The sequence below is a fragment of the Musca autumnalis genome, unplaced genomic scaffold, assembly GCF_047663935.1.
Source record: "Musca autumnalis isolate F117 unplaced genomic scaffold, ASM4766393v1 scaffold_5, whole genome shotgun sequence".
NCBI lineage: Eukaryota > Metazoa > Arthropoda > Insecta > Diptera > Muscidae > Musca > Musca autumnalis.
In genome coordinates, this window is record NW_027412088.1 from 8,518,171 (window position 1) to 8,532,574 (window position 14,404).

A 14,404-nucleotide genomic window follows, 5' to 3' on the forward strand; every position below is an offset into this window, starting at 1 on the left:
CAAGATCGTGTCAGGGATATTGTGCGAACGACTAAAGTCTATGGTCAACGAGGTAATTGGACTATACCAATGCGGCTTTAAACTTGGCAAGTCCACCATTGACCAGATATTTACCCTGCGGCAAATCCTGGAGAAGACCCAAGAGATACAGATCGACACGTACCACCTTTTTGTCGATTATAAAGCAGCCTTCGACTGCCCGTTGCGTTCAAAGGTATTCCAAACCATGTCTGAATTAGGTATCTCGACAAAGCTTATCCGGCTTTGTAAAATGACTTTAACTGACACGAGATCCTCAGTTAAAATAGAAAATAACCTCTCCGAAGAGTTTTGTACCAAAAGACAAGGAGACAGCCTTTCGTGTGATCTCTTCAACATCCTGCTGGAAAAGGTATTACAAGACGAAAACGTCAAAAGAAGTGGCACAATCTACACCAATAGCCACATGCTAGTTGCTTATGCTGATGATATAGATATCATGGGACGATCAGTAAAAGAAGTTACTGATACCTTTATGAAGGTCGAAGGAGAATCTTCTAAAGTGGGTCTGGCGGTAAATGGTAAGAAGACCAAGTTGATGGTGTCGACGCGCAATGCGTGGAAGTTGGTCCCTATAATTTTTAGGTAGTAAAAGACTTCGTCTACCTCGGCACCTCCGTAAACACAACAAACGACATCAGTTGTTAAATAAAAAGAAGAATTGTATTGGCCAACAGATGCTACTTCGGTTTAAGTAAGCAGTTTAAAAACAAAGCCACGAAGCCTGGGTACTTGCGCAAGCAGACATGGCAGTGCTCGGTGTGTTTGAGAGAAAAAAATATTCGAAAGATCTACGGACCAATCTGCGTTGAAGGTGAATATACAACGACATCAATATTGTTAAACGTATCGAGATGCAGTGATTGCGTTGGCTAGGTCATATCATAAGAATGGGCGAAGATGAACCCGCTAAAAAGGCGTATAAATACGAACCGCTTGGCGGTGCACGCAGAATTGACATGCCAAGGAATAGATGGCGCAAACAAGTGGATGAAGAGATGAAAAGGCGCGGTATTCCAGAGTGTGAACCAACAAATAGAGAGAATTGGAGATATTTTCTTAGTACGGCCTATGGAACAAATGTTCTGTAATGGGCCAGCTAAGTAAGTAAGTATGTCAATGCCTCTTTTCAATACCTACATATATCCGCGTTTTTTTAGTTTTGTAAATAAAAATTAAATAAATGAATTAAAAAGCTAATTAAAAAAACACTGTAAAAATGTAATAATGACATTCGTTATAATAAGAGGTTGAGGTTTGTATCTGTGTCCACGCCAACCAACAGACGACGTTGCCGACGTCTTTGCTTTTTAAGACCAATCTATTAATCTTCTGAAGAATTCATGAAGGAAAAAAGCCTTCGTTTGTATCCGTAATGTTTGATTAACTGAATAACCACCAGCGAAACAATCTTAACATATTGGTTGGATGTCCAACAAAATCCCAATTCGCTATATATATAAATAAATAAAATAATAACAAAACAAACATTGTTCCACAACATCCCATACGGGACAAGGGAGACTTCTCTCATATCAATGAGTGCACCCCGATTCTTATTAGCTCAATGATATGGGACCTACTGTTTATTGCCGAGTCCGAACGGCGTGCCTTAAGACACCACTTGTAGAGAAGTTTTTCAAGGCTGAAATACTCAGGAAATGTCGCCAACATTACTGAGGGGTATTTTGCCACCGTTGAAAAATGTTTGATGTTGCCTGGCCGGGGAATCGAACCACTGACCTTCTGCGTGCAAGGCGGGCGTGCATACCATTGCACCACGGTGGCACCCATAATAACAATAAATAAAAAGAAAACGTTTGTATATTTTTTTAATAATTGTTTTATTTTTCTTAATACAATGTACATACATATATACATATGTATTGGTAAAAATATTTATATCAACTTTACATAATAACATTAAACATTAATTAGATCATATTTATATAAAAAACAATTTGATTCTTTTTTTCTTTACACATTTATATATATAAATAAACATATATATTTTAAATTGTTACAAATAAAATAAAATATACACACAATACATAAATATATAGTACATCATATTCGATTATTGCAAATATAGTTCGTTTTTTGTTTTTTCTTTCTTTTTTGTGAATAAAAAACTGGAAAGCTATTTAAAGGTGCTATCATATAATCGTTCGATGTGGAGGGGGAGTTAGTGAGGAGGGATTTTGTATTGCAATTGTGCCGAAATCAGAATTTTCTAACGAAAGAGTGGGAAGGGGGATTAAGAATATCAGTAGTTGAGTTTGTTTGTCTTGCTAATTAAAAAAATAATGGCACTCATGCTTTCTTCACTTTTCCTTTTGTCGTTTGTATTTTCAAAAACAAAAATTTATTAGTAATTGTAAAAACAATTCCACTTTTCTTTTTCTAAGAAAATAAATTTTTAAAATTTTCTTGTTCGTTTCTAGGGATGTTGAATATTTGTTTTTGTGTACAGATAAAAATATATGTATAAAATATTTAAATTTCTACTTACAATTTATAGGTTTAGTTTGTTTTGCATTTGTTTTGTTTGTTTTTCGGTTTTTTTGTGTCATAATGAATATTAAAGTGAATCTTATTTGCTAAAGGTTATCACAGTTCGATTTTAATAACTAGAACTTAGAAACTACATAAAGAGAAAGTGCTTAGAAGGAGGTGTTGAAACATAATAAAGGGTGTTACCATTTCAAAGTGGTATCATTTGGCTATGAAGAAGTAGAAACAATTTTCGTTTAAAGATTTGTCTGGATCGTAGAATTTTCGAAATTTTGTAAAGATTTTTTTAGATTATGTAAGTACTTAATATAGCTATTGTGTGTGTATTTTGGGTGGCTTTCTTTCTTTATGCTATATTATACAGAAAACTATATTCAACTTTTAAATAAATATTTACTTAAACCACTAACTTAAATATGAAAATTATTTATATATAAATGGAGGCACGTTTAAGGTTTGAATTCAATTGTTGACATTACATGCAGTCGGAGTGGTGCCAAGCTGAACTTGTCTTGGCATTTTCTCTTAACAAAAATTTGTTCTATTTACAGTTAGGAAGATTTCTGGTTTCTTTTTTGCATTTGTTTGGAAAGACAATTTGTTTAAGGCACTTAATCGATTTAGTTTTTTAACCCTAAGGCAAGAATTTGTCGCTAACTATTCTCAAGGGCAGTGGTGGTGGTTCAGAGTCCTAACCCTGTTTCCGCGTCGTATCATACCCTTGTTTCGTTTCTGTGCAAAGGCTGTAACTCTCTTTGTGTATCATTGTAGTATTCATGGTCGGAACTTGTGGGTTCTGATGGCGTTACTGGTATGTCCAACATTGTGGGCCCCGGATTGGGAGGCCTTGTTACCATCACGGGTATACCTAGTGTTTGGGTGGGTATTGGTGCATCTTGACCATTTAAATTTGCCGAGGTGTTGAGCAAATATTCAGGATTATCTACGCTGGCCGGCACTCCAATGAGATCCATATAACCTCCAGGTGCCCCTGTCATGGCATTACTGGTGGTTACATTATTATTGTTGAGTGTGGTTTGTGAGCTGATTTGGCAAGTGGGCATAAGGTAGTCATCTTCGTCGACGGGCAGTTCCAAACGTAAATCTCCCACACCCACCTCTCGGGCATTGGAATCGGTTTCATCACTTTCATTGGAAGAGTTCTTGTTCATGGGATCTTTACAATACCGATTCAGCTTGGGCACATCTTCGGAACCTTCTTGATTGTGGCTACCAGGAGCAGCCTTGGGTTGCAAGTAGTCATCGGGTTCCACCATGCCTTCACTGCCCTCAAAACTGGGAGCCAGTTTACGTATCAAATCCTTCTCATCTTGACTGGTATAGGCTGGTAGACGGGTAAATTTGTCACCAGGTATGGCCAAATAACGACCAGGGTCACGGGCAAATTCAGCAAATACATTCACCAGCTGTTTGAATGAAGGTCTCATCTCAGCATCCAAATGCCAACAAGACAGCAGGGTACAGTAGATGTCCAGAGAACAGATTTCTGGCTGTTCCAATTTCAAACCAACTTCAATGAGATCGGGTATATCTTTGGCGGGTATATTTTCATGGGGTCTTTGGCCAAATGTCAACAATTCCCAAATTGTGACACCAAAGGCCCAAACATCTGATTTGCTGGTGAACACCCGGTGGCGAATACACTCCAAGGCCAACCATTTGATGGGCATTTTACCACCAGCCGCCTTATATTCATTGGAGTCGTTGTTCAGCAACTTGGCCAAACCAAAATCGGTGATCTTCACACACGAGGGAGTCTGGACGAGAACGTTACGTGCCGCCAAATCTCGATGGACCAAACGTTTCTCCTCCAAGTAAGACATGCCTTTGGCAATCTGGGTTGACCAATTGAGCAAAGCCTTGGAACCGATCTTATCGCGATTATTGCGTACATAATCCAGCAGGCAACCCAAGGGCATCAGTTGGGTAATCAGCATCATTTGGGAAGTCAAGCAAACAGCCAGCAGCTTCAAGAGATTAGGATGTTCCACCGAAGCCATGATATATGCTTCACGCAAAAACTCTTCACTTGATTCGGCTCCTGATGATTTCAACAGCTCCTTGATGGCTACTGGTATCTTGACATTTTCGCCCTCGGGAACCCACACACCTTTGAAGACCCGGCCAAAAGCACCCATACCCAAGACACCACCTTTTCTCAACTCAGCTTCCTTGACAATGCGCAGTTTCGAGAGATTTGCTCCAATATTTGATGGCCGCAACGGTTCAGAATCTTCGCAGCCTGACAAAACCATGGTCATTTTAACAGCCTCTGTCTTTGCTTTGGTTTTTTGGCGACAAACATAGGTAACCACGCTAAGCGTACCCAAAACCACTACCAAAGCCACTACGGCTATGATGAGGAAGATGTAGTTATCCACAGCGGCCACAAGTTTTGAACCCTTCATGGGCACCGAAGAACAATAGGTACCCAGGTGAGGAGCCTGATAGATGACATGTGGCAGTTCTGGAGGACATTTGGAGGTACAGTTGAAAATAGTGGAGTTATCATAGGGATCACCTTCACCAAAGATTTTGAAACTGCGACAAGCCAAACACTCATCAGCTCCAGGTCCAGTACAGCCCTTACACTCAGGATGACACATAAAACATTCACGATTCTCCTCGTCGGCATAATGATCGGTGGGGCATTCATCATCACACTGCTCGCCACGCTTATAGCCGGCACATTTTTGACACACCTGTTCATGGAAACCATAACCACTGCACAGCTTACAACGTGGGTGGCATTTGCGACATATGGCTTTACCGGCCAACGGTTTGAGTGTGCCTTGTTCCCGAGGATTGACATATTCCCAGTAGTAGCCGTCGGGGCATTTATCGTTTTTCATTAAACATTTTTCAATGTCACCATCCGAGTTGATAATGGCCAAATTGCATGTCTTGCAGCCGCCGGGACCAATGGTATTCTTGGGACCGGTGCAGCCTTCACAGGTGGGATCGCAGGTACGGCAAACACCGTATTCGGAATACTTATTCTCGGGGCAGACGGTGACACAACGATTCTCGTCACGCACATGGACACATTCTTCACAGTGCTCGGCATCAGGGCCCGAACATGTACGACATTCTGGATGACATTGTTTACAGGTCTTGTCGTCGAATTGGTAAGCGCTGCAAGGGAAAAGGGGAGGGAAATTAGTTTGCATTTTTATGGTGGTTTTGATGTTCCAACTTACTTTGTTATATTACGACAATCGGCTATACAGGTGCCATTGAATTCAAAGTTTTTACATTCCAAACATTGATCTGGACCAGAACCCCAACAACCTGAGCTGTTACATTGATCCGAACAAACAAAGCCATCTTTTTCTGTAGGAGAGAAATAGAGAGAGATAGAGTGGTTAGTTATTATTAGGCCCAAGAAGGAGTAGGGTTCTGTACTTACTGCAATCTTCCTTGTTGCGATTCTGTTCCACCACAAATCCGTGTTCCCCGGATTTCTGCAGCTTTGTCCAATCAATGTCGTTGACATAGCAAATTTTGTCGTTGTGTTGAATGACCACAGAACCAGCATTGATTCTCTTCAAGGACTTCAATTCCAAACTTTGCAACGAAGACTTGACAATGGACAAGGAGGCAAAATAACTTTCCATCAGCTGGCGTCCATGTATCACCTCCAGGTTACGGAAATATGAAAGATTTTTGAAATCCGGATGTACCCCCTCAATGTCCAGGTAACCGGTGATTTCCTTAACTGTGGAAAATACTTCCATGCGATCAGGGTGCATGGCAATGAAGCGGGGACCCAAAGTGTAGTTTTTGTAAATATCTTGATATCCTGAAAAGGTTTGGTCGAGTACTCGAATGGATCCCTCAATGACAGTGCAACCCTTGTAGGAGTCGATGTTGCCGGAATGCAAGACGGGATGGCCAGGACAAGTTTTCGGACATGGTCCATTACAGGGTATGCATTCACCATCTTTGGCCATTTTGTAGACAGGACAGCTGCGAACACAGGCTCCATTGTCTTTGAGTAAATGTTCGGGACACTCCTTGACACAGGTGGCACCATAGGCATATTTTCCCTCAGGATTGGCTTCCCAAAGGTAGTTGGTGGGATTGTATTTCTGCATGGGTGGACATTCTTCTTTGCACACGCCATCATCATAGAAATTTTTGCAGGCTATGCATTCTTTTTGCGTTGGTCCTGTACAGCCACCGGCACAAAACAAATGGCAACATTCACGTGGCCTGGGGCCAAAACATCTACCCTGGGCACACTGGGGTGAACAATTGATTTTACTAAATTTCTGGCAATTATGGGGTCCTTCGCCCCAACAACCACCTTCGCAAGACTCGTGGCATTTGGGACATTGTCGCTCGGGCACGGTAAAGTTGTAGACATGATGATACTTGTACTTGTCTGGAGGTCCCGAAATTATTTCATTCCAGTCCAAGGTCTTGATGTGACACAGATTGAAGTTGTTAAAGAAGCCCACAGAACCCTGTAGGATGTCACGCAAGGCAGGCATTTCCAGGGAAAAGGTTTTCGAATAGGTCACAAACAGGGCGAATTGTTCATCCTGGACATTGAGATTGAATAGGGTGCGACCGCGTATGATTTGGAGTCTACAAAGGAGAAAATTACAGAAATTAGTTTTGTAGCTTATGATGTGGAAACTTGAATGTGTGTGGAAACTTACCTTGGAAACACAACTTGTCTAATGTCCACATGACTGATCAATATATAACCGGTGACTTCTCGTATGTTTTCCAAAAAACTCAAATCCAAATTGGGATCCTGCAGCCATGTCAATTCCAGGTTGCCATCCACATAGGTGCAGTTATTGTAACGATCCCTTAGATTGCGATAATGATGTTCACGATTTGAAGGCACGGATAAGCGGGATTTGGTACCAATACAAACTAAAATGAAAACAAAGGGAAAAGAAAGAAAATTAATAACATTTTATTAAAAAGAAGAAATAAAAAACAAATTGAGCTATTAAAAAAGGCGCCTTAAGCTCCTACCAAAATGTATGACCTTAAAAGGTTAGGCTACGCTTGGATGCTGCAGGCGATGACGGTGGCGATGATCATGACGATGATGATGTTTTGTTATTGGAGACCGGATTTATCTATGCATTCTAGTTGTTGTTGTTGCTTTTTGTTTACTTCTTGCTCAATTACTAAATATGGTCAGAACTTCTGTTGCTTTTTTTCTTTTTTTCTTTGCTGCCTTGATTGTATACAAAACAAAGACTGGGAACTAGAGAAGAGAGAGCGTATCTCTCTATCGCGGATACTCTCCATAGATAGTAATGATTTAAGTTAAGCCAAGTTTAGCATAGATAGAGCCATAGATATTTGTAAATAGACAAAATAGCCACTGAGAGAGAAAGAGAGTAGAGTTCTCATGTATGTGTGTGTAGATTTCTTGACTTGTTTTTTGTTTTTTATTTCAAAGAATTTAACTTTGCTTTTATTAGCTGCCCATTAAATCTGCCAGTTAAGCTGTAAGATTTATGTGTGTGTTTACTGTCAGTTGTTGTTGTTTTTTGTTTCTTTCCATTACACTTTAAGTTTCATTTGACAATTGTCAGTTAAGAGAGTTCCTAAGCTTCATGTTAACAAAAAAATAGGTGCAGCATTTTGTTGTGCATTTTTGTTGTTGTTTTTGCCATATTAACTTTCAAAAAGGAGAGTCAGTCAGTCAGCGCGACGTCTCTGAGAAATTAGCAAAATGTTGAGACAGAAATAAAGAATATTAATTTAAAATATTGTTTCTAGGAAAAACTAATGAAATTGAATGTCATTTTAATGGACTATTAATAGAAATAAAAATAAACTTTTTTATTTGTAATAATTCTTTTGAAATGAGAAAGAGCCTTTGTTTTGCTTACACAAAACGTTTAAACGGTAAAATTTTTATATCGAACTTTAATCGCCATGTTTTGGCAATTCTTAGGTAGCGTATCACTAAAATTTGGAATTTTAAATTTACGCTAAAATAAATGATTTTAACTGTTTATAATTTGCGGATTTTCTAGATCATTATTTAGGAGTCTTTTGAAAAAATATAATAATAAAAAAACATGTGTGAATTTTTGAGATAAAACAATGAAATGACATAAAAATATAGAAAACTTAGAAAAGTAGTTTCTGTTCGGTTTTTATTTTAAACTAAGCTGTTGTTTATTGCTTTCCAGAATTATTACTTGTATTTAATCAAAATTTGATGGTTAATGGCCACAAAATGGGGTTTGTTGCTTAAGTCTTTTGTTTTAATCAAGTGGCCAATATCTGGGACCAATAAAAAACATTAGTTATACATACAAATTTAAAATAAATAAATAAAATAAATAAAATTTTTCAGATGCATTATTGATCATAAAGCTCGATTTCCAAAGAGAAATCAATTTAAAAAAAAAATTAATTTTAATCTAAAATTTCTACATTTATTTTTTGAGAGGATCGGCGATTTTTTTCTTTCTTTTTTTGTAAAAAAACAAAATTTATTTTTAACAAAATAAAATCACACCATTTTACTTGTGCTGAAGTAGTTGCCCTGCTGCTAAATTTGTTTTCAACACCCTTAATTTAAATTAATGATTTTTCAATAACAATTTTTGCAACATTTTTCATTTTGCTCACAAATTAATAGCTTTAGATATTTGCCGAAAGTTTGGCAATGGAGAAAGTCTATTATTAAGTAATGTTTTCAACGAAAAATATTTCCTCCAAAAACCGATACCACCCACTAATTTAACACAAATTAATGGTCTTTAATTTTTGTGTGTTCGATTTCACCACATATGTAAGTAGGTGTTGCATTTTTTGTTGCTTGTGGTGGTTTCATAACAACTCCCTACGAAATTCTAATTTATTTGATTAATTAAAAATGCACTCTACGGCAGGCAGGTTTTGAAGGTAATTCGATTTTTTATGATTTGAAATTGTAACAAATTTTAAAGAAGGTGGGCTGAAGTTATTTTTGTGTGTCTTTTTTTTTGGGAGAGAGCAAGTGTGTCCAATGCTTCCATCAATAACAACAAATTATGCATAACAACACGACCACAACAACAACAACAACTCCAAAAAGGTGTAGGTACCCCAAATGAAGTAGGCGTTTGTGTTTTTGGTTTCATGTGGAAAGGTTAAAATTAAAACCTTAGCATGAAGTAGAAAAACAAAGATTTGGAATTTGTTTCACAAATCAAACCATTATAAATTTCAATTAAGTTCAGTTCAGTAGTAAAAGGAACCGGTTGCTTTTAATTACCAACTAGATTTTTTTTAAAGATAAACTTAAAATTAATTCTAGGAATGGAGATGAATGTGGTGAAGGTGATGATGAATAACAAATGTTTGTTTTGGAGGGAAAATGTATTTAAAATTTTATGTTCTTTGAAAGCGAAATAAAAATGACAAAATTTCAATTTAGTAATTTATCAAAATTATAGAACTTTTTGAGCGAATGATGAGCAAAATTATGCATGCTATTAATTCCAAGACATGTCAATTTTGGTTGACGCATTGAACAAAGTCTTGGAACCGATTTTATCGTGATTATTGCGCACATAATCCAGCAGGCAACCTAAGGGTATAAGTTGGGTAATCAACATCATTTCGGAAGTCAAAGAAACAGCCAGCAGCTTCAAGAGATTAGGATGTTCCACCGAAGCCATGCTATATGATTCGCGCAAAAACTCTTCACTTGATTCTGCTCCTATGGATTTCAACAGCTCTTTGATGGCTACTGTTATCTTGACATATTCGCCCTCGGGTACCCAAATGCCTTTGAAGACCCGGCCAAAAGCACCCTTACCCAGAACACCACCTTTTTAATGGCCGCAATGGCTTAAAATCTTCTCAGCCTGACAACTTTTAGAGCCTTGATGTTTGCTTTGGTTTTCTGGTAACAAACATGGCCTAAAACCGGAAAAGGAAAATTTATTTATAAACAGCGACCACCAGTTTAAGATTCCTTCATTGCCACAGAAGAACAATATGTACCCTGAGCCTGATAGATGACATATGAAAGTTCTGGAGGACATTTGGAGGTACAATTAATTAAACTTCACCAAAGACTTCGAAACTGCGACATCTGACACATTTTTGTCAATACTTTCTAATAGTTTATTTTAGGGGCGAACTTAAATTGAATTTATGTTTAAACAAGTGAGCCAAGGCTATAGTCGGGTCGGGGCCGACTATGTGATACCCTACACCACTACCCCTGTGCATAAGCTTTTGACTGGTAAAATTCAAAATATTAAAATTGGGATATCTTAGCGCCTTTGTTCTGAATGTCTTCATTAATACAAATTGGGATGTACGCTAACCAGCAATAGGCTTCTTTCTCTGTGAGACCCCCATCAACCCCCAAAATTTCGTGGGGATCCGATCAAAATTCCGACCTGTAGTGTGATTACACAAAAAATGGAAAAAGGGATGCATTACCGACTATTGCGATATCTCTGATGTTTGACCACCTATGAGAGCCTACTTCACATCGTTGTAAAGGTGACATTTTCTACTTTCCTTGCCAGGTTTTGCTTTCGATATACCTCTTACAGAAGAGAGATATTCGCTTTGAAATAAAAAGTTGGCCTTTTCTCCAAATAAGTTTTTTTTTTTCAAATTCCGACCCCTGAATAATATCCGACCATTACCAAACTCAATAGGTTTTTTTCTCTGTAGGACCCCCATTAACACCCAAAATTTCGTGACGATCCAATCAAAACTGCGACCTGTAGCGTGATTACAAAAAAAAAAAATGGAAAATGGGATGTATTACCGACTATTGCGATATCTCCGTTATTTGACAACCTACGTCAACCTACTTTACATCATTGTAAAGATGGGATTTTCTACTTTTATAGACAGACATTGATTTTGGAAAATCGCGAACCAAAGCTGTGATATTTGTCATTATAACTAAAATCGCGAAAATGAAAAGTTGGGTTTAGTTTGCGGCTATTGCGATATCTTCGTTGTTTGACCACCTACAAGAACCTCCTTTACATAGTTAGAAAAGTGATATTTTCTACTTTCATTGATAGGTTTTTTGGTATACCCATTATGGATACTGAGATATTTGCTTTTAAAAAAACGTTGATTTTTTCCCCAAATAAGTTTTTTGCCCATTCCGACCCCTAAATATTATCCGACCATCACCGAAATGAATAGGCTGCTTACCCTCCGGGACACTCATCAACACTCAAACATTGTGACCTATTGCGTGATTACAAGGTTTAGATGGACAGACGGACACATAGCCAGATCGTTTCAGCTCGTCGAGACAATCATTTTGGTATATATAAGTATGGGTCTACGACCATTATTTCGATGCGTTACAAACTTTTTAGGCAAATACAACTTATAATACCCTCTCCACACAATGATGTAGGGTATAAAAATTTTAAAAAAAAATATGTACATAATTTCGAAATTTAAGAAAAACACAATTTGTTAATTTCTCCTTAAATCATTTCGCTATGCTCCACAAAATAATCCCACAAAATCTTTCTCTGTTTGTGGTAGTCTCATCTTAAAATCAAGTTTGTCTCCTAAGTCTTTTGTTATTCTGAATAAAAATTATAAATGAGAGCTGTTCCGTTTCTATTTTTTGGTTTAACAAATTAGGATACTCACAAGCGGATCAATATGTATTACTTTTTATTTGCAGTTTAAAATTAGCTGTCTCTAAACAGCTCCAAATAACTACCCGTTTCTTTCTTAAGTCTTTTATTTATCTCTCTTCCTCTCTCTTATGTATGCTCGTTTAGAAAAAAAAGTTTGTTGCTTGAATCTCTTGACCATGATTTTGTAATTATCTCTTACTAGCAATCTCCTTGTGCTAAAAAATTAGTTCGTGTTTGTGTCTTAAGTCTTTTTTAGCTCTTCATTGCATGGACTGCAATAAAAGTCACACTTGCTTCTTAAGTCTTTTATTCACCTCTCTTTTTTTAAGTTTGTTGCTTAAGTCTTCTGTCCATATGGGAGTGTGATATGTGTAATACGATTCTCATATTCAGAGAGAGAGAGAGAGTAAACTGCTCTCACCAAAATTTAACTCCTTTAAATTTATCCCTACTCGAAGAGTTTGTTTTATTGTCTGAGAATAGTAGAAAATATTCTGAGTTCCGTTATTTTTGTCTGTCTCTGTAATTTTTTCTCGAAAGCAAATACATTATTGCAATCTGATCTGACAATCTCTCTGTCTCTCTCTCTGTGATAATTTTAAAATCTATTGACTTTTTATGTTAACCTCTCTAAGATAACACATTAGCTTTGTTCAATTTTTTTTTTAAATTTTTTCGACTTTTAGACATTTTACCCGAAAACCCGTTCCCGTACACAAAAAAGTTGTAAAATGTTCACTTCTCTTTAAACAGAAATGGCGCTGAATGACGCTCTCTTTAAAAACTTTTTGCTCGACAAATTTGAGCGTGTAAAAAATAGTAACATGGATGCCGGCGTCTGATTGGCTGGTACGCCGACTTTGACATTTGTTCCAGCTTTTTTGACGTTTTTTAAATTTTTTGCGTTCCCGAACATTTTGAAAAAAACTTTTGTGTATCAACAATTTTTCTCTCTTTCTCTCTTTTACGAGTTTTACTATTAAAAAGTACGGGAACAAAGCTATTGTTTTATCTCTATGAGAGAACATAAGACAATTATATCACAAATGCCCAAAGTTTGTTTCTTAAGTCTTTTGTTTAATAAGGCGATAATAAACAAAACACTTATTATCGCCAGCCTTATCTCCCTCTCTCTCATTGAACGTTTTCAAAGAGAATTACAACTTTCACACTGGCAATCATGTTTGTTGCTTAAGTCTTTTGTTTATTTCAATGAATCGAATGAAATTTAAGGATTTTAGGAAAAAATATTAACTTTTTATTAAAAACATCCATTAACATCTCTGCGAAAGGGGGTTTGGTAATTTTGCCATTGCCTCAAACCCCGATCACTACAGTTAATTGTCAACAAATAAGTGGGCTGGACAAAGAAAGAGATAAATAAAATGAAACACGCTGCTGACACAGAAATAATAATAAAAAAAAACAGAAAAAAACGTAAGCAAATGAAACCAAAACGAAAGAAATAAAAATAATGTTGGTGGTAAACAATAATTAGCATCCTACGCAAAAAAATAAAAACAAAAAGCAAAACATCACAAAGAAATAAAAAACCAACAGCTAAACATTATGCCTCTCTCATGATAATTTTCAATAATTTTTTTTCTCTGAAATTATACTAAAATTACCACGCATTTTTTTCTGGTTGCTTTAAAAAATTAGTCAGCTTCATTGATAAAAGTTAAATAAAAATTATAAATGTTTTTTAATTAGTTATTTATGAGTTGAATTTTGTCTTTGTGTTTGCCAAAGATATGCAAATCAACGGAAACGGAAAAGGTCTGCCGCCATAGGGTTTTTGTAACATCTTCATTACGGTGTGTGCTTTCATGTTAGGAAGGCGTTGGCAGACGGCCTCTTGGCCATTGTAGAAGTGGGTGTCATTAATGATAACGGCAATGAGTGACTGGCGTGTCTAACGCCGCCCAGACAAAAGTGTGCCATCTGCCAAAAGAAATCATTAATTAACACCCACGTGGAAAATAATAATCAGAAACATGGATTTTTATGATGACATTTAGGGTAATGGGGGTTTTCCTAATAATGGTTCGTGGGTTGACATTAGCTAAGGGAAACAAATGGGCGGCAAGTGCATGAGTGAAAATGTGGAGATTCATACAACCAAAAAAAAAAAAAAAAAAAAACATTTATCATTTATCTCATCAACCCTGGGAATGATATTTCTGAAAGAATTTATTTCCAGGCAATTTATGAAAACA

The 14,404-nt window shown here is 36.9% G+C and overlaps 1 protein-coding gene across 3 annotated transcripts in view; it reads right to left on the minus strand.

Annotated features, from left to right (window-relative positions):
- Positions 1-2,238: 2,238 nt before the first annotated feature.
- The window catches only part of LOC141387106 (epidermal growth factor receptor-like), a 159,787-nt gene continuing 147,621 nt past the window's right edge, over positions 2,239-14,404 (minus strand). For all 3 annotated transcript variants that reach the window (XM_073956247.1, XM_073956246.1, XM_073956245.1), the window contains 4 exons: positions 7,242-7,464; positions 5,984-7,167; positions 5,775-5,907; positions 2,239-5,709 (listed from right to left, as the gene is read on the minus strand). In XM_073956247.1, coding sequence (XP_073812348.1) covers positions 3,267-5,709; positions 5,775-5,907; positions 5,984-7,167; positions 7,242-7,464 — 3,983 coding nt within the window. In that variant the 3' untranslated portion in view covers positions 2,239-3,266. The remainder of the gene's footprint in view (positions 5,710-5,774; positions 5,908-5,983; positions 7,168-7,241; positions 7,465-14,404) is intronic.